The 23,514-nt window shown below is 32.7% G+C and overlaps 2 protein-coding genes across 2 annotated transcripts; both read left to right on the forward strand.

Annotated features, from left to right (window-relative positions):
• Window positions 1-7,707: 7,707 nt before the first annotated feature.
• LOC106411749 (aspartic proteinase Asp1) lies at window positions 7,708-11,470 on the forward strand. The gene is made up of 8 exons (XM_013852567.3): window positions 7,708-9,258; window positions 9,745-9,862; window positions 9,928-10,154; window positions 10,242-10,469; window positions 10,565-10,703; window positions 10,790-10,987; window positions 11,083-11,155; window positions 11,241-11,470. Exons 1-8 carry the CDS (start codon window positions 9,101-9,103, stop codon window positions 11,279-11,281), a joined length of 1,182 nt encoding a protein of 393 aa, XP_013708021.2. The 5' UTR covers window positions 7,708-9,100; the 3' UTR covers window positions 11,282-11,470.
• Window positions 11,471-19,397: 7,927 nt separating this feature from the next.
• LOC111201349 (amino acid permease 5-like) lies at window positions 19,398-22,810 on the forward strand. The gene is made up of 5 exons (XM_048742706.1): window positions 19,398-19,884; window positions 20,290-20,523; window positions 20,694-20,787; window positions 21,546-21,900; window positions 21,978-22,810. The coding sequence occupies exons 1-5, from the start codon at window positions 19,794-19,796 to the stop codon at window positions 22,632-22,634; spliced, it is 1,431 nt and encodes a 476-aa protein (XP_048598663.1). The 5' UTR covers window positions 19,398-19,793; the 3' UTR covers window positions 22,635-22,810.
• The last annotated feature ends 704 nt before the right edge of the window (window positions 22,811-23,514 follow it).

The raw sequence follows: 23,514 nt of genomic DNA on the forward strand, positions 1-23,514 counted from the left end.
CATTTTTGCTAATGAATCTGCAACTCCATTGTGCACACAAGGGACAAATACTATTGAGGATTTCCCGAGATTTCCTTTTAGCCTTGCAATTTTTGGATCTTGAATCATTTTGATTAGCTCCCGACCATCTGTTCCAAAAATCACACGTTGAATGTTTAATCATACTCTCCGTAGACCATAAGTGTCTCAACTTCAGAATGGAATGGAGATAAATATGCATTGGTTTTTAGACCGTTGAAGCTATGTTCTTCCATTCATCATTTTCCATACCCACCCACATTCACTGAAAGGTGTATCATGACGCCAAGATCCATCAACTAGACAAATATTTTTCAAGTTTGAGACTTGTGTCTTGTGTGTCCCTTCTGTGCATCAGATACAAGTAATGTCATATTTGCTTTATGCCAAGCGAGACATTCCCCTTCAGCATATGTAATAATTTCTTGTAGGTTTTTATCTATTCTTCTCAATAGCTTAACTTGGTGGTTTTCCCGTGCTCATGCACGGACATAAATATTTATAATTTATATAATTATAATATTTAATTATTATTTATTTGATAATTTATTTTTATTCTTTTCTGGTTATAAATTTTTTTATTAATTCAATTATTTTTGGACATCAAAGGTCGTTTTTATTCATCTCAACTAAACCATAAACGTTTCATGATTTTAAATAGGTTAAAATTCGATCAACTTTATTTGTTGCATTTAATTAATTTAATTGGCTTATATTCATAATATATTATCGTAATATTATGCATAATTTGATGTATATTATTTTAGGAAACATAATAGGAAAATGTTGTAAGTTTGGAGTTACATAATCAAACATAATCCTCATTTTTTTCTGCTTTAAGCTATTTGAACGTTTTTAGATATGCAAGTTTTTCAGATCTGGATTTGATATGCAGGTTTTTCAGATCTGGAAGACTTCTGGGACGACTTACCTGTTAGTCGTCTAAAATATAATGCACTAGACGACTTCTAGGAAGTCTTCCAGACGACTTCCATTTCAGTCGTCTGGACTTCCTGAAAGTCGTCTGGACTTCCTAGAAGTCGTCTCGACTTCCTTGAAGTCTTCTGACAAAGTCTTCTTCCATATTAAATGGAGTCCAAGCTTGTCTTTGTAGAGGAATGATCTACAATAGTTTTGTTTGTGGTTTGTTTTGTGAATTGCATGTCTACTCTTTTAGTTATGAATTTGTTGTAAAATCAGTAATAATGTTTTCCAAGATGTAATACATGTGCTAACAATGTGTTTACACATACAAATCAATGAAATAATAGACTTCAGTAGTTTTTTTCATATCTTTGGATCTCTCATATGCAATAATAAACTCCAATGGCCTTTTTTCATCTTAATAAACAAGATTAATGTTAGTAGTTTTATATTGATACAACATTTTAAGAAGCATTTTAAGCATTCTTCCAACTCATAACAATAATCATCATTAGTGTCTATAACAATAATACTTAAGAGATGGAAACAAACAATAGTAACTAGTCAAAGCATATCATATTTTTTTATAAGTTTGTGTTGAAAAACTTAGTCAAATTTAGTAAATCTAAGGGAGAGAACATATTTTGAAAATATGAGTTTTACATATATTGAAGTTACTTATCACTCTTAAAAATACAATTTATTCAAAAACTAGCGTAGAAGACTTAAAAACTAGCGGAGAAGACTTCCACGGAAGTCTTCTCGGATCAGTTAGAAACTTTAATTAACGTGAATGTTAGTAACCTCATAACTATCACCAATTAAGTTATAAATTTCAATCAGTAGCCCAAATATTCATTAATAAACATGAATTAACAAGAAAATGTTAAAAAGTCTTTATAGTTTTAGAGAAAATGCAAGTTTATTAAACATTGACGCAAACGACATCCACAGAGGTCATCTAGTAGACTTCCAGAGAAGTCGTCCATTTAGGTCGACGCGGACTACTTCAATTTAAGTCTTCCAGATGACTAAAATATAAGTCGTCTCGTCAACACAAAGGTTATTTTTGCAATTGACTTTGAAATCTGTTATCTGGAACGACTGAAAAATAAGTCGTCTACTTTTGTTTGGTTAAAAAAAATTCCAAAAAAGCTAGACAACTTACATTTCAGTCGTCATAGGTTAGTTTTGCATTTGACTAGATTATTTCAGAAGTTTGACTTTCCTAGACGACTTACATTTCAGTCGTCTGGTGAAAAATTCAAATATCAATAATTTATTAAAACTCAAAGACTTACAATTAAGTCGTCATACGTTAGTTTTACAATTGAAAAATAAAATTTTAATATTTAATTATATATAGACGACTTACAATTCAGTCGTCCGTCCGACAACTTACATGTAAGTCGTCTAGGATTTACGAGGTTTGACCAGAATCTTGAAATAATATCATGGACGACTTACATGTAAGTCGTCGGGCGGACAACTGAATTGTAAGTTGTCTGGGTATAATTAAATATTGAAGTTTTTTTTTAATTTCAAAACTAACCTATGACGACTTAATTGTAAGTCGTCTAGTTTTAATAAAATATTGATATTTCAATTTTCACCAGACGACTGAAATGTAAGTCGTCAAGGAAAGTCAAACTTCTGAAATAATCCAGTCAAATGCAAAACTAACATATGACGACTGAAATGTAAGTCGGGGGGGGGGGGGTTTAACGCGGATTTGACGCGGTCACGTTTGTTCTATGTGGGGCCGGTTGATGATTTGACACTAGATTAAACAATGACCAATTCAGATAAGATGAATTGCATAAAAAATTGACCTACAACTCAAAGTCAAACACAAAACTAATCTCTTTCTTTTTTTAGAAATTAGTTTTGGCTTATTCACCCCACAAGTTCATATAATTCACGAAAATACCATCAATTTTTTTTTTCCGAAAATGACATTTTTACTCTCTCACACTCATCATCTTAAAGTAATTACAAGATTGTCATTGTCATCAATACCCTAACTACCATGAACAACCAATTTGAAGCTCTTAATGCTCCCAAAATCGATTTACCCTTCTTTTTCTCCATTCTTATGAACTAAACACAACATCTCTCTCACTTTCTCTCCACATTAAGCTTAAAAAAACCAAAATTTTGATTCTACATTTTTTATGGTTCATAAAGTCAAAGAAGCTAACGATTCTGGTTGGGTCACTTTCGCTTGAGATTCAGTGTTCTTGGAGAAGCCTTATGTGTGCTAAGGAAGCTTTCCAGATCTGTTCATCCAGACGACTTACAGAAAGTCGTCTGGTCAACGCAGAGGTTATTTTTGCAATTGACTTTGAAATCTGTTTTCTGAGACGACATAAAGTTAAGTCATCTGATTTTGTTTTGTGAATTGCATGTCTACTCTTTTAGTTGTGAATTTGTTGTAAAATCAGTAATAATGTTTTCTAAGATGTAATACATGTGCTAACAATGTATTTACACATTTACAAATCAATGAAATAATAGACTTCAGTAGCTTTTTTCATATCTTTGGATTTCTCATATGCAATAATAAACTCCAATGGCCTTTTTTTCATCTTAATAAACAAGATTAATGTTGGTAGCTTCATATTGATACAACATTTTAAGAAGCATTTTAAGCATTCTTCCAACTCATAACAATAATTATCATTAGTGTCTATAACAATAATACTTAAGAGATGGAAACAAACAATAGTAACTAGTCAAAGCATATCATATATTTTTATAAGTTTGTGTTGAAAAACTTAGTCAAATTTAGTAAATCTAAGGGAGAGAACATATTTTGAAAATATGAGTTTTATATATCTTGAAGTTACTTATCACTCTTAAAAATACAAGTTATTCAAAAACTAGCATAGAAGACTTAAAAACTAGCGGAGAAGACTTCCACGGAAGTCTTCTCGGATCAGTTAGAAACTTTAATTAACGTGAATGTTAGTAACCTCATAAATATCACCAATTAAGTTATAAATTTCAATCAGTAGCCCAAATATTCATTAATAAACATGAATTAACAAGAAAATATTAAAAAGTCTTTATAGTTTTAGAGAAAATGCAAGTTTATTAAACATTGACGCAGACGACATCTACAGAGGTCATCTAGTAGACTTCCAGAGAAGTCGTCCATTTAGGTCGACGCGGACTACTTCAATTTAAGTCTTCCAGATGACTAAAATATAAGTCGTCTGGTCAACGCAAAGGTTATTTTTGCAATTGCCTTTGAAATCTGTTATCTGGAACGACTGAAAAATAAGTCGTCTACTTTTGTTTGGTTAAAAAAAATTCCAAAAAGCTAGACGACTTAAATTTCAGTCGTCATAGGTTAGTTTTGCATTTGACTGGATTATTTCAGAAGTTTGACTTTCCTGGAAGACTTACATTTCAGTCGTCTGGTGAAAAATTCAAATATCAATAATTATTAAAACTCGAAGACTTACAATTAAGTCATCATACGTTAGTTTTACAATTGAAAAATAAAATTTTAATATTTAATTATATATAGACGACTTACAATTCAGTCGTCCGTCCGACAACTTACATGTAAGTCGTCTAGGATTCACGAGGTTTGACCAAAATCTTGAAATAATATCCTGGACGACTTACATGTAAGTCGTCGGGCGGACAACTGAATTGTAAGTTGTCTGGGTATAATTAAATATTGAAGTTTTTTTTCAATTGCAAAACTAACCTATGACGACTTAATTGTAAGTCGTCTAGTTTTAATTAAATATTGATATTTCAATTTTCACCAGACGACTGAAATGTAAGTCGTCAAGGAAAGTCAAACTTCTGAAATAATCCAGTCAAATGCAAAACTAACCTATGACGACTGAAATGTAAGTCGTCTAGGTTTTTTGGAGATTTTTTTGTAACCAAACAAAATCAGATGACTTAACTTTCTGTCGTCTCAGAAAACAGATTTCAAAGTCAATTGCAAAAATAACCTCTGCGTTGACCAGACGACTTTCTGTAAGTCGTCTGGATGAACAGATCTCGAAAACTTCCTTAGCACACATAAGGCTTCTCCAAGAACACTGAATCTCAAGCGAAAGTGACCCACCCAGAATCGTTAGCTTCTTTGACTTTATGAACCATAAAAAATGTAGAATCAAAATTTTGGTTTTTTTAAGCTTAATGTGGAGAGAAAGTGAGAGAGATGTTGTGTTTAGTTCATAAGAATGGAGAAAAAGAAGGGTAAATCGATTTTGGGAGCATTAAGAGCTTCAAATTGGTTGTTCATGGTAGTTAGGGTATTGATGACAATGACAATCTTGTAATTACTTTAAGATGATGAGTGTGAGAGAGTAAAAATGTTATTTTCGGAAAAAAAATTGATGATATTTTCGTGAATTATATGAACTTGTGGTGTGAATAAGGTAAAACTAATTTCTAAAAAAAAAAAGATTAGTTTTGTGTTTGACTTTGAGTTGTAGGTCAATTTTTTTATGCAATTCATCTTATCTGAATTGGTCATTATTTAATCTAGTGTCAAATCATCAACCGGCCCCACATAGAACAAACGTGACCGCGTCAAATCCGCGTTAACACCCCCCACCCCCCGCGCGGGTCCCCTGAATCTACTACGAAGCTTCCTCTGTTCTTCATTTAAGAGAAATTAATTGCACTTGTTGACATCAACAGCTGAAAATTCGGAAGAGCTTTGTTCCAAAAAAAAGCAAACAATATCTTTTCTTTTTCTGCTTTTTTACCAAAATTGTGTTATTTTGTATTTTCGCATATTAGAATTTGACGGAGACCATGACCATTTGAAGTCCTCCAATATTTTCTACAAAGCTACCTCGGCTCTTTATTTAGTTAGTACTTATTACTCATAACTTACAAAACAGAAAAAGAAAACCATCCAATTACCGGTGAAAACATCTCCTATATATTAAACAAAAAACATATGTTATAAATGTGTTTACACAATAATTAACACTTGTCAATTTTACAGTCATTTAAAAGTTAAAATGTTCATGTGTTCTCACACTAATTAATATTTTCACACTATTTTTAATGTCAGTGCATATAATTAACAGTAAATTAGCTAAATATACTAACAAAGTTGAGATATCATTGAATGGGGAGAAAATGGTAATGTTGGGGGAAGAAAATTGGAGGGATATAGGGTATAAAGTGCAAATAGGGGAAAAGTGGTGTGTAGGGAGTACAAATTCTCTATAATTAATGTGTTCACATTATAATTTTATTTAATCAGTTCATTTTTATTTTCTACATTTTTAATCTTCGTAGTAGCGAATGAAATTCTCTCCTTACAACTATTGAATAATATGATTGTTGAAAGGAAGATATTACAAAATCATTAAGATTCGCATAAACTAAAAATGTTGAGCTCATCATGTTTTTAAAAATTTGAAAGTTTTGTACCTTGTCGAACTTAGCTATAGTTGATGCTTCTGTACACGAATGCAATAAATACTTGTGATTAGTTATGAATTAAGGAAACTAAGGTAAAAAATATCACACACAAAGTCAGATCTTTAGTTTAGCCAAATATTGCGTTTTTAAAGAGTTTTCATATAATCCAAAAAATTAGAAAAATAATCTTGCTAAAAAAACCTCAGAAATTAGAAAAGTTTTAAAAGAAAATAAAATTTACGAAATCGATTGAAAAATAGAATTCAGGTGCCGAGGGAAAAGATCATTATTTTTGCGCAACCCTAACCCCCTTTCACTCAATTGTATCGTGTTTTTATTATATCTACCAAGAATTTTTTTTCTTTAAGTACACTTTATTAGTTATAGAGTATGTCAATTTTACAACAAGTCCAACAATATTGACACGACAGCCAACCTTTTTTTTATTGATATTCTTAAAGTATGGTCGAGTAATTATATATGTAAAATAAGCCCAAAATATTTGTTTTACGCTTATATTATTTTGCTTTATGTTAGTAGAAGAAATTAAGTCTGGGTATTTGGATCTGAAGAACCGAACAAAACTTGATTTGAAAGTAATACTAAACACATAATAAAACTCAGATGGATAAAAAAATCTAATATCTGGATAACCTAACCTGAAACTGATCCAAACTGAAATATTTTGGATACCGAAAATATCTAAATTACAATAATATACTTAAGTAAATTAATAATTTTAAATGTGATATCTATTAGATATTCAAAATATGAAAATATCTAAAAATTATCAAAGTAGTCACAAGTAAATATCTAAAAAAAAATATTGAAAATATATATTGTTCTCCATCCAGATATTTAAATTGAACTAATTTGTGTAAATTTAAGTATTTAGTCTTACATATTCAAATTTTTATGTTTTATATTAATTTGTTTTTTTTGGATTTTGAGGACTTAAATATATTTGGATTTTTGATGAAAGTAACATAATTAAAATGGGTACCCGAACTCGAATGTGAACCGAACCCGCAATAATTTTAACAAAATCTAAACCAAATTCAAACCAAAATTTGTAAGTATTTAAATTAAATTTAATTTTCTAACTTTTAAAATCAAAAATCAGAATAGATCAACTGAATCCGAACGGATATCAGAATGCTCATCCCTAGAAAAAGCTATAAGATAAATCCTTTAGTACAATATAAAATAAATAATTTAATCAACAATCTTACGCTCCACACAGCGCGGGTCACTACCTAATTTATTCGTATATTAGACTACACCAATTTTTTCCCAAAGTAAGAATACACAAAACTATGCGTAGTTTTTTGTTTAAACAGGAAAATACAATATTTTATAGAAATCATATTTATCTTTGAGAAATCATATTAATTGTTTTCAATTAACTCTTTGATAAATTAATTGAAAACAAAAAATTAATCATTAATGCATGATCTCTCTTTTTCCACTCCTTTCTTCTTTCTCTTTTTTTAAAGGCAACTAAAACTTTTTTTTATTTTCCCTCTTCAGCATCCGGTATCTCTTCCGGTTATGCGAGAGAGACATTTTTTTTAAAGGCAACTAAAACTTTTTTTTATTTTTTTTATTTTTTTGTGTATCTCAGTCCGTATGCTTCAATCTGCAGTGCAATTATTTGTTGTTTGAGCTATGGTGGTTTGGATCTGAAGTGGTGGTGGTCGTAACGGTGGTTTCCGCTAATGTTGATGTTCTCAGCTTCATGACCTTCAGCTATGGGGTCAGATCTTGGTTGTGTCACCTCAAGCCTCCCTCTGTTACTTCCGATTTGAATTACGACAGTGGTACATTCTCTTTTTAGCAATGAGGTGTTTCGAGGCTAACAAGATGACAAGGCGAGATGAAAAATTTAAGCTTTGGACAAAGTCTGGATCGACTGGTTTGTCCCTCTCTTCTCTTGCTTGCTTTGAGAATGGCGGTTTTCCAGTGGGATTGGAAGCAAGTTGGCTGTGGGGTGGGACTTCAGTTTATCCACACACTGGTCCCGAACTGGCAAAGCTCCTTCGTTTTGTTGAACTATTCTTTGTCATCACTCCATTCTTTTTTTTTTCAATTGGCGTTGCTTCTTCATTGTTTTTGTGGGTGGTGTTGCATGGCTCGCTCCCTTTAGCTTTTTCGACAAGCTCAGTGGAAGATATTTCTTCATTCGAATTCTTATCCTTGGAGTTCTGGTGGGCGAGGACATTAGCTTGTGAGGTTTCCGCGGTGGCGGTAGGGATGGTTTTGAGCATAGCAAAGTGAAACATTGGCATAGGATTCTCAAATTTTTTGAAAAAAATTATATGAAAAATATCTCCAAATTTGTAAAAGAAAATTTTTGTAAGAACCCTTACTAAATTATTTTTGGCCTCCAAAATTTCAGGGACACTCTCCGCGCCGGTTCTGGATCTGGCGAATCTTCTTTATGTCCGATTTTTTTATATTTTGCATCTATAATTCTCGATTTTGTTTGTACCATCCCGGTTTAGCCTTTATTTTATTTTATTTTATTTTACCTCACGTCTTGTATTTTTTTTAAAAATTAATGTGAAGACTTTAAAAAAATAAATGAATGCATGCTGTTTTTTTGTTTCTTTCTTTGTTAGTATATATAAGAAACAGAGATCTTGATCGTTAGATGCATATATCAACTTTCTCTCTCTCAGAAGATCTTCTCTGTAACTGTTTGATTTGCTTGTGAAGATTGCTTTGCAAGAAAGTGAGGCAAAAGATGATTTTGAGATTGTCTCTTCTTCTGATCTTGCTTTTGATTATAGTTCCTCAATCAATTCAAGGTTCCATCTTCAAAACCTTCTCAAATACGCTATCTCCCAAATATCCTCCTTACTCATTCGTCTTCCCTCTCTCCGGCAATGTCTTCCCTCTCGGGTAAACAATGTTCTCTTCTTATCTCTTTAATTACGTAGCTCCTAAAATCAGATTTAGGACAATTAATCTGGAAACTAAGCCGTATGTGTAGTCTAAAACTAAACCGTAAACCCTAAAATATGTGTAGATTCCTTGGTGAAGAAGAGCTTTGGTTGAATTTTGCTCTGTTTTTTGCTCTGTTTAGAAGTTTGGTGTTATACATTTTTCTTTTAATTAAAAAACTATAAAAAGTTAATTTAAAAAAACTAAAACCTCAAGAAAATCAAACTGTAAAAATTTAAAACTAAATCTGAACATTGTGGATTTCCTTAATTTTGAACGGTCAAACCTTCTTTCTCAACGTTAACTTTTTTATTTTCTGTTTGCTTAAATTCTCAACGTAGACTTTTAGTCCCTTTTTATCTTCTTCATCAGTATTCGTGTCTTTATTAGTAAATTATACTACTATAATGTTTATTTGATAGTCCTATGGACTTTGTATTGCAGATATTACTCGGTCTCTCTTCAAATAGGAAATCCTCCAAAGGACTTTACCTTTGATGTTGATACTGGCAGTGATCTCACATGGGTTCAATGCGATGCTCCTTGCTCTGGTTGCACTGTGGTATATCATTCGATTCATTTCTCATGTCAAAATCGACCTCTTTCTTATATTTGTTTGTTTTGTAGCGTACTGAACTTCAGTACAAGCCTAAGTCAAACACTGTCCCATGCTCAGACTCAATTTGCTCAGCTCTACACTGGCCACAGAAGCCTGAATGTCTAAACCCGAAAGAGCAATGCGACTACGAGGTTGAATATGCTGATCAAGGTTCATCAATGGGTGCACTTGTCGTTGATCAGTTTTCATTAAAACTCCTAGACGGCTCGTCTTTTGTACCTCGCTTAGCATTCGGGTGAGCTACCTAAGGGAATTGTATTTTCATTAACACAATAATGCGAGTCTTCAGATGAAAATGTTGATTCTTGCAATGTGTTTGTAGGTGTGGTTATGATCAGCATTTCCCTAGTGCACATCTTCCACCTGCTACTGTTGGAGTTTTGGGGCTTGGGAAAGGGAAAATCAGCATCTTGACACAGCTTGTCTCGGCCAGACTAACTAGAAATGTGTTTGGTCATTGCTTAAGCTCTAAAGGTGGAGGCTATTTGTTCTTTGGAGACAATGTTATTCCTTCTACTGGTGTATCCTGGACAACATTAGTGTCACCTAAGTATAAATATTTCTTCAATTCTTTCTTTCATATTCATTTAGAAATCGGTATTGTTTTTTATATAACTACTGATTCGTCTATCATTCGGCTTTAAGCAACCACTACACGACTGGACCAGCCGAGCTTCTTTACAACGGGAAGGCAACAGGTTTAAATGGCCTCAAACTCATCTTTGATTCCGGAAGCACCTATACTTATTTCAACCGCAAGACATACCAAGCAATAGTTAACCTGGTAACTGAAGAAAATTATACAGAAACTCAAGAATAATGTATGTATTTTTCTCGTCGCTTAATGCAGTATCTTTTCGTGTGTCTCAGATTGGAAATAATCTGAAAGGTAAACCGGTGAAGGATGTGAAAGATGATAAGACTTTAGCAATATGTTGGAAAGGAGCTAAGCCTTTGAAATCTGTTCTTGAGGTCAAGAACTTGTTCAAGACCTTAACAATCAACTTTAAGAATGGCAGAACAAACTCTCAGCTCCAGATTCCACCCGAGTCTTATCTCATCGTCTCTGTAAGAAATATAAAGACCTAAGAAACTCCTTTATTACTTTCAAGATTGTGAAAATGATTAAAGAAAAAATGATTTTTATTTATTTTTATTCTTAGAAAACTGGGAACGTCTGTTTGGGAATACTCAATGGAAGTGAAGTAGGATTACAAGACTCTAACGTAATCGGAGGTGAAGAAGGAACAACTATTAACAATAATGTTTTATTTTTTGGCTAAGCAAAAACTGATTTGTGTCTTCATATGTTTTTTCGAAGATATATCTATGCAAGGGGGTGATGGTGGTCTACGACAATGAGAAACAACAACTCGGATGGGTTTCTGCTGATTGCGATAAGCTTCCCAAGTGATGATAGATATATTGAACGATTTCACCATATTATATAACTTCATAGTTTGAAATTTTCACAAATAAAACAATTGATTGACCATAAACGATTAACGTAAGACAAATTCACTAGAATATACCGGAAATATTACTAAACTATACCGTGCGACTTTTTGATACAAGGAAATGTGAGGAAAAATTTAAAAATTCCATAGTTCTTTTATTTTTTACACTGGTCAAATACTCAAATACATCATCATATAAATCAATATTTCTATTTTCTATGACACTGATGATCAAATAAATATAAACATAATAAATTAGCTCTTTCCTTTTTTTCATCGTCTAAAGCAACAATTTTAAGAAATGTTATAAAATACTATTAAATTCAAAGGTAATTTATATAAAATAAAATGGAAATATTAATAAATATAAATACCATTATCCAAATCATATTATGAAAATTCATTAATTTTGAAAATTCATTCATGGTTTATTTGGTGTTCAAGTATAAGAGCATATGCAAGATAACATATGAAAGATTCAAATAAAGTTATATATTTCTAAATAATAACGATCTATATTAGGTTTTCATGTGCTACCTAACTTAAAATAATTTCTACCTATAATAAATTGTCATTTCCTTGTTTTCATCGTCTAAAATTGTATAAAATACGATTAAATTCAAAACAAAAATAGAAAAGAGAGATAATTCATTTTTATGTGTTGAACTTATTGAATTTATTGAACACGATTTTAAGAAAATTTATCCTACTTTTTTATCAAGTCAAAGTAGAACAAGCATTAATAAAAATGCATTTCTATAAAAAAAAATCTTTAATGGTAAGATAAATATATGATCCGTAAATAGACGAATGAATAAAAACAAAAGATATAAATGTATTATATTCCACTAAATTTGAAAATATAACCAAGTAGATGTAGTCTTGGGGTTTGGTGTGTTCCCACATTAGTCCTAAGTTCGATTATCCGTAGGAACTAAATTATCTTTACTTAGTTAGTCTGTGCTTGCGTTTTAGCCCAAATGGTTCATATGGTAGGCAGTAACTGATGATCGGTCAATCTCCTGACATTAGTCGGAAGACATTCCAAACTCGAACGGGTCAGGCAGTAAAGTAGCCAGTCCACTTTGTACAGCTAAGAATCTGACCGATCATCAGTTAAGTAAGTTAAAATATTATCTACTAAACGAATTCAAGCTTGATAATAATTATAATATTGTTGTGAAAGTAAAAATACATTTTTGCACAATCCAAAAAAAGTATATGCAATATAAAAAATTCAACAAAATTACATAAGAGCATAACTGAAACTAAATGAATTAAAATAAAAAATATATTAAAACATCTACACCGCCGAATTTTTTTTTTTTTGGCTTAACTACAACTTTCAGTAACCAAGTATGTGAATACAAAGGTTTTAACCTCACAGAGATTTTAACCCCACATACAAAGCCGTGATCTAGTATCACTCATGAACACTAAGAAGGATCATACGCTACCCAATCGAATCAGCTTTCATTTTTCACCACAACGAGAATAAGTTTATCCCACGACTCGAGATAAACCGTCTCTTGCACCACCTATATCTACCATACGAGACAGATACATACAAACCCAAACACAATAAGATCTACATAAGATGACTTCATGAGACCATAGCATTGGTTGCCAAATGATTAGAGTGAAAGCTCGGACCAACACTGCAACACCAGAACGGTGCATATCCAGCGTAGACCATTGCATTCGAGCTCTGTGTCCTGCTCCTTACCCAAAAGGACGGAAACATGTTTCGTACTGAGAAAGACGGACTTCGACGGCAGCAACGAGACTGGTTAAGCACACAAAGTTTCCAATAGTGTGGGCTCGTACCGCCGGCTAAACAGAGTCCCCGCCGCCGACGCTGGGAAGTAAAGCACCACCGTGTGCCACCTGCAAAGAACACTCCTCCGGTTGACCACTCCGATGGTGTGGGTCCTTGCAACGCATCCTTCACCGAGAACCGGATCTCTGAACCATTTTTCACCGCTCATCACAACACTCCTCCGATAGTCTCACCGGCGCATAGGTAGGTGGAACCAAAGGTGGAGGAGCTTCCCACTGAGTCACGCGCCCCGCCGTGAAGAGAGCCACCGTAGATCTTAAAAGGTAAAACTAGATCTGGCGGTTCATTTAGCCCTAAAAGCTGACCTCCCTCACGGCTACCGCTTCAAATCCTCATCGCTCCTCCAAGACCGTCGATTGCCACGTTACCTTTAACCGCTAAGGGGTCGCCAGTGAAGAAGCCGATAGGTTCAGAGCAGAAAATATATCGGTTCTGAAGTGAGGTAGAAGAAGAGGGAAGCAAAAGAAAGAAAAAAAGAAACAGGGAAGGAGAGTTTACCTCCGGCATCGGCAGGGCACCGAACCGGAGTGGAGGCGGCGCTGTTTTGAAAGAGAGTTTTTAGGTAACACCGCCAAATTAGAACCATAACATAGCTTATTCAAATCTCAACAATACTAATAAAAAAAGCTATTTCAGTTGCACATACACAATCTGTTAACCTCATATAACATAAGTATCATATAACAACAAACACACACCATCTTTTAACCTCATCTTAGTTGCACATATTAGAAGTATTAAAACTTATTTCTCACCAATCAGAAAGATTGAAATTTGTATCCCTGAAGGTTTGATTTGGTTTTAATGGTTTGATCGTAAAGTCATACCAAAATAGTATGTTCTGAATCGAATTTAATACCTAACCCATCCTGAGATCCAAATACAAAACCAACCAACCTTCGAATCAAACTTTGTTAAATTTTTAAAATCAGATTTATCGGTTCAATTAGGTTAGCCATTGATTATGTTTCAAAATTTTGAGGAGTAAACTGATCTAAATCAGATTGTGTGGATTGAAGTTCACAATTAATACATTATGGAGATACAAGTTTTGATCTTTCGGATTGGAGAGAAATAAGTTCTAATACTTCTAATAAGTATAATTAAGACGAGGTTGAAAGATTGTGTGTAATTATTACGATATGACACTTCTGGTATGTAAATAAGACAAAATTTAATCAACCACAGCTAAACTTGTACTAAATCTCCTAACACTAAAAATTTTCAATGAACAATACTAATAAAAAAAGGAACCACCTAAATACCAATTCATACAAGAATATAAAAATAAATGGTTCAGTATAAAAACAAATGTTAAATAAAATTTTTTATCAATGCAAATTATCCATGCGAATCTCTGACCAACCAGTAGTATGCAATATTGATGAACTACTTCATGGACAACAATTTTCTAATGTAGTTCCTCTGCAACCCTCAAATTGACGAATGGATCTCTATGTACGAATTCGTCAATGAACATGTTTTCTCCATAGCAATGAAGGACTTTGCCTACAACATTTTGGAACTTATAATAAGATTTTCAACTTATAATCTGCAAAAAATTATATTTCAGGTCTACTTTACACTGTTAACCACTATGCCAATGGGCTTCCACAAATTTCATTGTTCAAACTTCAAACTTATATTTTGTCATTTTTCTTTAAAATTTAAGAGAAAGATTCAGTGTAAAAATTATTTACAAAAATTATTTATAATTTATTTTATCTTTTCAACTTATACTTTTAATATTTATAATTTTTTGTATTATTTGTTTTTTATTCTGACAAAGATGGTAAGTCGATGGGACAACTGATATACCATGGATTTTATCCATTATAAACCATGGTATATATGTGTTTTAGGATATATTTACTATGATATGGAGTCTATTTATAGTGTTTACAGGTTCAGAGACGATTAGGAGGAAAGTGGTGATTTTGGTGTCTTTTAGATTCTTTTGAGCGAAGAGCTGCACATACGCGTCAGATTAGCTATGGATGGAGACCTTCCCACCGTTAGATTGAACCCATATTTTAACATAAGATATACCTTTGAGTTACCTTTCCAATTCTACCGGTTTGAGGTCAATCAGCATCCTATAGCAGACGTTATGCCCGTTTACTGAATAGTAGTTAGTCTGCCTCGCAAGAGGAAGCTGTCGAGGAGATGAAAGACTGTCGATCGATGGTGCACCCTTGCCATCGATCGACGGTGATCCAAGAATATGATCCAGGCATATTTTATGACCGATTGAAGCCCAGAAGTAACCATAAATTACCAGAATACCCTTGGACGACCTAAAACCCTATTTATGTGTTTTCTAAGCCATTGTTGACGACTAAAGATTTATTTTATTCATAGTTCTAGGTTAGGAGATACCACTCAAATTACCCTAAGGAGTGTTACTCTCATCAAAAGAGGTTCAGATGTAGTACTTAGGGATCGAATCCACAAGCAGCTAGGGAACAATTAAATCTAGTGTTTATTAATTCTAAAGGTTGTAATGTTTTAAATAAAATAGCAATAGTAACTAGCGAGTAAATGATAAATGTAACTTAGGTTGGAAATGATATTAGATGCAGGGCCACTATTCAGGTGTTGGAGATTATAATTCCTATAGCGGTAACGAAAAACCTAAAAGCACGAGGGATACAAGGAGATACTTGCTGTGCCAGGTGTGGAGACCTGGAGAAATCAATAAACCATGTGTTCTTTGAATGTCCTCCAGCACGTCAAGTGTGGGCTCTATCCAAGATCCCGTCAAATCCAAACATTTTCCCAATTGGTTCTCTTTTTGCTAATATGGACCATCTATTTTGGAGAGTTAATCCAAAAATGAAAGATCATCAGTTTGAATGGATATTATGGTATATTTGGAAGGGCCGGAACAACAAAGTGTTCAGTAACCTTGACATTGACCCAAGAGACACGCTTCGACTGGCAGAAGTTGAATCAACACTGTGGGCTGAGACACATGTTATTAATAATCATAGGTTGGTACATGAAGTACAGGGAAGGCTTGATTTAGGGACCACAGGAAGATGGTGTTTCACGGACGGTTCTTGGAAAGATAAAGATATATTTTCAGGACAAAGATGGCTTAGTAAGTCACCAGGGTTTGATGGCTTATTGGGGGCACGGAATGTAAGGGCATCCCTCTCACATTTTCATTCGGAGATGGATGCATTAATTTGGGCAATGGAATGTATGCAAAATTTAAGGCAGTTTCAGGTTACGTTTCCAACAGATTGATCTCAACTGGTGAATATGGTTTCGGAACCAGAGGAATGACCAGCATTTGAAAGCTACCTAGAAGATATTAAGCTTTTGCGACAAAGTTTTGTCAACTCAGAAATCGTTCATGTTCCTAGGACGGAGAAAAAAAGGGCAGATAGCTTTGCACGTAGTACTCGGCAACAACTGTCTTTCATCGTGCACATGGATGCAGATTTACCACCTTGGTTTACAAAGTCTACATGAGTCTTTGCTGTTAAAAAAAAAAAAATCTTTTAAGAGATTTGTCATATTTCATAGAATACTTTTATTTTAAAAATGAAAATGAAATATTAATATACAAGTATAAATATAGTAGTTGTAAACCCAAATCTAATGAAAACTCAATACCTAAATACGAAAAAAAAATCTAGTTTTATAAAATTGAATAAAAATGTCAAACCATCAAAAGTTTTATAAAAGAAGTATTGTTAAAATTGATGAAAAAATAGTGGTGGACATGTGCGAGACTCTAATACATAAAATTAAAAGAAGTTATAAAAGGGAAATTGCCACAAATACCACAATCATAATACCACTTTTCATGTTTACACTAATTATTTTTACCTTCACTTTTAATGAAGGGTAAAATACAATTATATCCTTAGGGTTAACTAATCTAGACTTAGGGTTTAGAGTTGAGGGGTGGGGTAGGATTTTAGAATGTGAAATTTATGATTATAATAAATATATAATAAATATTTAAAAAATATATAAAAAAATTTTAAAAATAGTTTCAAACATAATTTTCGTTTTTCAAAAAGAAATTTGAAAAAAAATAAAAAACAATTCGAGCAAAAAAAATTCAAAAATTTTTTTTTTATAAAAAGTTTGAATTTGAAAAAGTATAATTCGAAAACATAAAAAAAAAATTATATTTTTTTTTGTTTTTTTATTTTTTCATTTTTTTTTTTTTAATTTATTTTATTTAAATAATGATTTATTATATATATAAATAACAAGGGAATAAGAGTCTTTTGCCACTTAATGAATAAGGTATTTTTGAAAATGTCTCACTAATGGTGGTAAAAATGAAAAGTGGTAAACATGTAATTTCTCCGTTATAAAAGGCAAAGAATTTTTTTTTTCCTTTAAAGTTTTTGTTCTTTAAATAGCCAACAAATGAGTTTGCACAAAACAAAATAGCCAGCTGATACCACTCAAATTACCCTAAGGAGTGTTACTCTCATCAAAAGAGGTTCAGATGTAGTACTTAGGGATCGAATCCACAAGGAGCTAAGGAACAATTAAATCTAGTGTTTATTAATTCTAAAGGTTGTAAATGTTTAAATGAAATAGCAATAGTAACAAGCGAGTAAATAATAAATGTAACTTGGTTGGGATAACATGGGTGCTTGAATATGCGGTTAGCCCTCTCTAGCAATCCTAATATGATAGATAGATGTCAGGATGGGATAACAAGGGTGCTTGAATATGCAATCCTATGATCAAGTTCTAGTTAGCAAGACTAAAACAAGCAATGAATACAAATCTATCATGAATATCACAATAAGGTAGATCTATAGTTTGGGGCTAATCCCACAAACCTATCTGAACCCTGGATCTAACAGTTGAACTACTCAGACATAGTAAAGCAATTCATATCAATAGAGAAATAGAAACTCATAGAATAGATGAAAAGAAATAGAAACAAGGAGTTCCAATCACAAGTGATCTTCTCTCCCAAATGAAACTTGTAACAAAACTAGGTCTAGAAAAGCTCTCATCTTTTTGCCGTCAAAACACTTAGGCAGTATATATTCTACTAGGTTCAAAACTCGTCAGGGCATTTTGGTAATTTGGCTTGGCCTTGGTTTTTAAGTCTGCTGAATCCAAAATGTCGCGTATGGTGTCTCGACATCGATCGATGGTACTTGTGTTCATCGATCGATATTAATCTTCATCTGTCGAGGCATTTCCTGATATCGATCGTCTGCACTGATGCGCATCGATCGATTATTCTTTCTCTCGTCGACCTCTAAGTGGTCAGCTCGGGCGAAATGTCCTTTAAGCTCCAAAATGCTCCAAAGTCATAGCTTTACTCCGAAATACACCTGAACCTGAAAACATACCTAGAAGAGTAGAAAACATAGATATATATATATAGTAAAATACTTATATACCATAGATAAAAATGGGTCAAATCCAAGGTATATCACCAGCAAATGTTAAAGTAACCAAAACATATTAAACTAAAAGAGTAAATGACAATTATATCCTCACGTATAACTGTAATTAATTATTTATTAAATATTAAAATATAAATAAATATTAAAATATAAATAAATATTTTAAAATAAAAAATAAGAAAAGCAAAATGATTTTTTCAACAAAATATTTTCAAAAAAAATCATCAATTTTTTAAAACATCTTTTAAGCGATTTTTCTTTAATCCAATTTAGGCAGGTCTTCCTGAACGTGTAGGTTATCTTCCTAAAATCGTTAAAAAAAATTCTAAATTTAGGAATGCTTTCATAAATGGGTAAATAGACTTTTTGAATGTGACATGTATGTATATTTAGGAAATTCTTCGTAAATATGTATGACATATTTCTGAATTTGATTTATATATAGATTTAAGAAAATTTTACTCAATACAATATAACATCTTGGGAACATTTATAAAACTGATTTTAAATATGTCTAATATCTCTATTAAATTTAGATATCAAATTCAAGGTCTTCCAAAAAATTTAGAACGATGTTATATATATATATATATATATATATATATTTAAAATTTCATAAATATATATTCATGAAGGTATGTTATACACTAAATATACATATAATTCAAATTCCATAAGGTCTTCCAATAACTTTAGAAAGATGTTATATATATTTAAAATATCATATTTTATATATTCTTGAAGGTATGTTATACACTAAATATACATATATAGAGAGATAGAAGACAGAAAGAAAGAGAAGCACATGCGGTTTCGTATCCTTTCTTCTGCATGTACGTTTATATGTCTCAGTCTGCCATGAGGCTTTATCTATTTAATGAATTCTAGCTTCAGTGATTTTTACCATCAGGCATTTACTATCTCACAGACCTTTCTTCACAATTTCTTCTCTTCCATACAGAATCTTCGGTCCAGAGAAAGCCAGAACACATACTTCTCTCCTGACCGTTGTTATATTTGGAAATAAAAAAAAATTCAATCTCTCCTTCATTCCTTTCCATTCAAAACTCGAGATATAACCGATAAAACAGCCAAAAACGTCAAAGCAGGTTTCTGTCGGAAAAAAAATAAAATTTTGAGTATTATTTGGAATTGTGTCTGTCTAAAAGAAGAATATGGTCGAGGATGTCAAGAACGTTCAGGGAGATGTACTTCCTCGAAGCAGCTCCGGCTTATTAGACGATGATGGCCGTCCCAAACGAACCGGTAAATTTCATCCAATTAATTTAAATGTATATAATTTTCCCAGTTGATTGAAGCTAAACAGGCTATTAGAACATAGGTCAAAATGAACTTAATTGTTTTGAAAATAAATCATTCATACTCGTAAACATGAGAAATTAACACATGAATTTGAGTGGAACAAAAGAAAGAGAGTAATGCTTTATTCAGCCCACTTTTATTCTTCTAATTCTGTAACCATTTGTACTTTATAAAAAAAAAAAAATGATTTTGTTGGAAAATTTTTTTTATTTGTGCAACTGAGAGAAAAATATATATATCCATGCGAGTTCGACGTTTACGTAAATCGTTGTGGTTTGTAGACGCTTCAAGAGGCAACTTTGACTCTCCTTTAAAATTGTTTTTGACATTTGATTGGGGATGGTTCAGGGACGGTGTGGACAACAAGTGCACATATCATAACAGCAGTGATTGGGTCAGGAGTACTGTCTCTGGCATGGGCTATTGCTCAGCTTGGTTGGGTGGCTGGTCCAGTGGCAATGCTACTCTTCTCTTTTGTCAGTTATTACACTTCTACTCTCCTCGCTTCTTGTTACCGCTCCGGGGACCCTGTCACCGGCAAGAGAAACTACACTTACATGGACGCTATCCACTCAAACCTCGGTAAATCCACCCATCTCTGTTTTCTTTTAGAATAATCCCATGAATAGTAGAATAGTCAAAAGATCAAATACCGGTAATGCAGTTGAAAATAAAGTTCCTCACTAATTAAACTTTAAAAGATGTTTTTTTTGTAGGGTATTGACATTTGATTTCTTTTGTAAAATTATCAGGTGGCATTAAGGTGAAATTATGTGGAATTGTGCAGTATGTTAATCTCTTTGGTACTGCAATTGGTTACACTATTGCATCAGCTATAAGCCTCATGTAAGTTCAAACTTAGTTTTCAAACTGTTTTGTTAGTTTCTTTGCGGTTGAATACAAGTCGACTCAGCAATGCACTTTCAAAATGAATGAGACATCTCCTATATATCAAAAGAGAAACATTTCAATAAATATGTTTTACACACATTGACATGTGTCACCGTCACAATCATTTTAATTTTAGAATGCTTACGTGTCATCCTTCCAGTCAAATTAGTAATTAATGTGTTCACACACTAATTTTCTTAACTCTATCATAGACAATTTAATGTGGGAACACACTATTTTTTAATGTAAATTTAAGTATTTAGTCTTACATTATTCAAACTTTTATGTTTTATATTATTTTTATTTTCGAATTTCGAAGATTAAGTATATTTGGATTTTTGTTAAAATTACATAATTAAAATAGATATCCGAACTCAAATCCAAACCGAATCTGCAATGATTCGAACCAAATCCAAACCAAATTCAAACTAAAATTTGTAAATATCCGAATCATATTTTAAATTTCTAGCACTATAAATCTGAAATTCGAATAGATCAACTAAATCCAAACGGATATTTGTGTCCATCCCTTGAAAAACTATACGATAAATCTCTTATTACAACGTGAAATAAATAATTTAGTCAATTATTTTGCTCTGTGTACGGCGCGGATTAAATAATCTGCAACAGTTACTTACTTTAAAAAAGCTGTGACTGTTTCCTGGTTTAATTATTGTTTGTTTTCTGCTAATTATGATGGGGGAAAACAACAGAGCAATCCAGAGGACAACTTGCCACCATAACAATGGGGGAAAAGCACCATGTCCTGTCAATGGCAGTGCTTACATTATTGGGTTCGGTGTATTACAAATCTTATTATCGCAGATTCCTGATTTTGATCAGTTATGGTGGCTGTCCCTCGTCGCTGCAGTCATGTCTTTTGGTTACTCCACCATTGGGCTTGGCCTTGGAATCTCCAAATTGGTTGAGAACAAAGAGATTAAAGGCACTCTCACTGGAGTCAGCATTGGGACAGTGACACCCACCGGGAAAATGTGGAGAACCTTTCAGGCTCTTGGAAATATTGCGTTTGCCTATGCTTACTCCATGATTTTCGTCGAGATTCAGGTATTTTATTTTTATATACGAGTGTGTGTACGTGCAATAATAGCTCAGAGTTGGTTTAATGATATGATTGGTTGCAGGACACGTTAAAATCACCGCCTTCTGAAGAAATCACGATGAAGAAAGCAGCTCTCGTAAGTGTGGCAGTAACGACCTTCTTCTACACGCTCTGTGGCTGCGTGGGGTATGCAGCATTCGGAGAGTCTGCACCCGGAAACCTCCTCGCTGCTGGAGGCTTCACAAACCCGTATTGGTTGCTTAACATAGCCAATCTCGCCATATTGATCCATCTAATCGGAGCTTACCAAGTCTATGCCCAACCAATCTTTGCCTTTGTCGAGAAAAAAGCTTCCAAGATGTATCCAGAGAGTAAGTTCGTCACAAAAGAGATAGAGATTCCACTCTTTTCTGGATCCAAGCCCTTCTGTTTGAATTTCTTTAGGCTCGTGTGGAGGACGGTCTTTGTGATTACAATAACGTTGATCTCAATGCTAATGCCTTTCTTTAACGATGTTGTTGGTCTCTTGGGGGCCATTGGCTTTTGGCCTCTAACGGTTTATTTCCCTGTGGAAATGTACATTGCACAGAAGAATTTACCGAGCTGGAGCAGACGATGGCTTTGTCTTCAAGTCTTGAGTTTGGTTTGTCTTATTATCTCTTTAGCCGCGGCAGCAGGATCTGTAGTTGGCATTGTTAGTAAAATCAAGACTTACAAACCTTTCCAGTCGGATTTCTGAGAGGCTACCAGAAAAAGTAAAAATCCTGCAATACGGATGAAACTAGAATGCAGATGTTGTAATCTTTAAATAATGTTTAAAAGAAATCTTATAATCTTTTTAACATTATTCGAAAAGTTAGTTTTCAACTTGTTGTGTTCATGTTAATTCTAACGGTGGTTAATGACAAAAATATCTTTAGTAAATTAAATTATTATATCTAACATAATTATTATAACTTTTTTGTTTTTCTCATATATTGTTAATTAGATTTTTAATTTTTGCTTTCTTTTTCAAATTGATTTCCAAATCATTAAAGATAAATATTTTTTATAAAATTCTAAAATGTGGATATAATATATATAAAATTTTGATTTTAAAAAAGGAAACTAAAACTAAGCTTTATATTTTTAAACGATAATTTACCTTTAAACATAATATCAAAATCACAATATTTATGCCTTACTGATATTTTTGTCACAGATTTTAATTTTAACAATTTATTCAGGTTTCAAAATCAAATATATAAAAAAGAAAAACACTTCAAAATTTTAAAATAATATATTTTGTATATGAATTGATTTCGTTAAAAAAATCCACCAAATAAGTTTGATATTTTAATAAATAAGTAAATTTCCCTTTAAAACATAATTGCAAGTATATTTAATCTAAGTTTATATGAAAAATTAAAAAAGAAAATTTCTCTGTTTCCATCCTCATATGTATATTTTACAGAGTTGAGTTTTTTTCTTTTTGCAGAGCGGACGACACATCTCATATAGAATGACTATCACGTTCCATTGATGAATAATTTTATGATTACCATCAAATCCATTAACCATGACCGTCAATCAAGAGCCCATCACCTTCTGTAGCCGAAACATGGGCACTGATCTTAACA

This window comes from Brassica napus, chromosome A10, assembly GCF_020379485.1.
Source record: "Brassica napus cultivar Da-Ae chromosome A10, Da-Ae, whole genome shotgun sequence".
NCBI lineage: Eukaryota > Viridiplantae > Streptophyta > Magnoliopsida > Brassicales > Brassicaceae > Brassica > Brassica napus.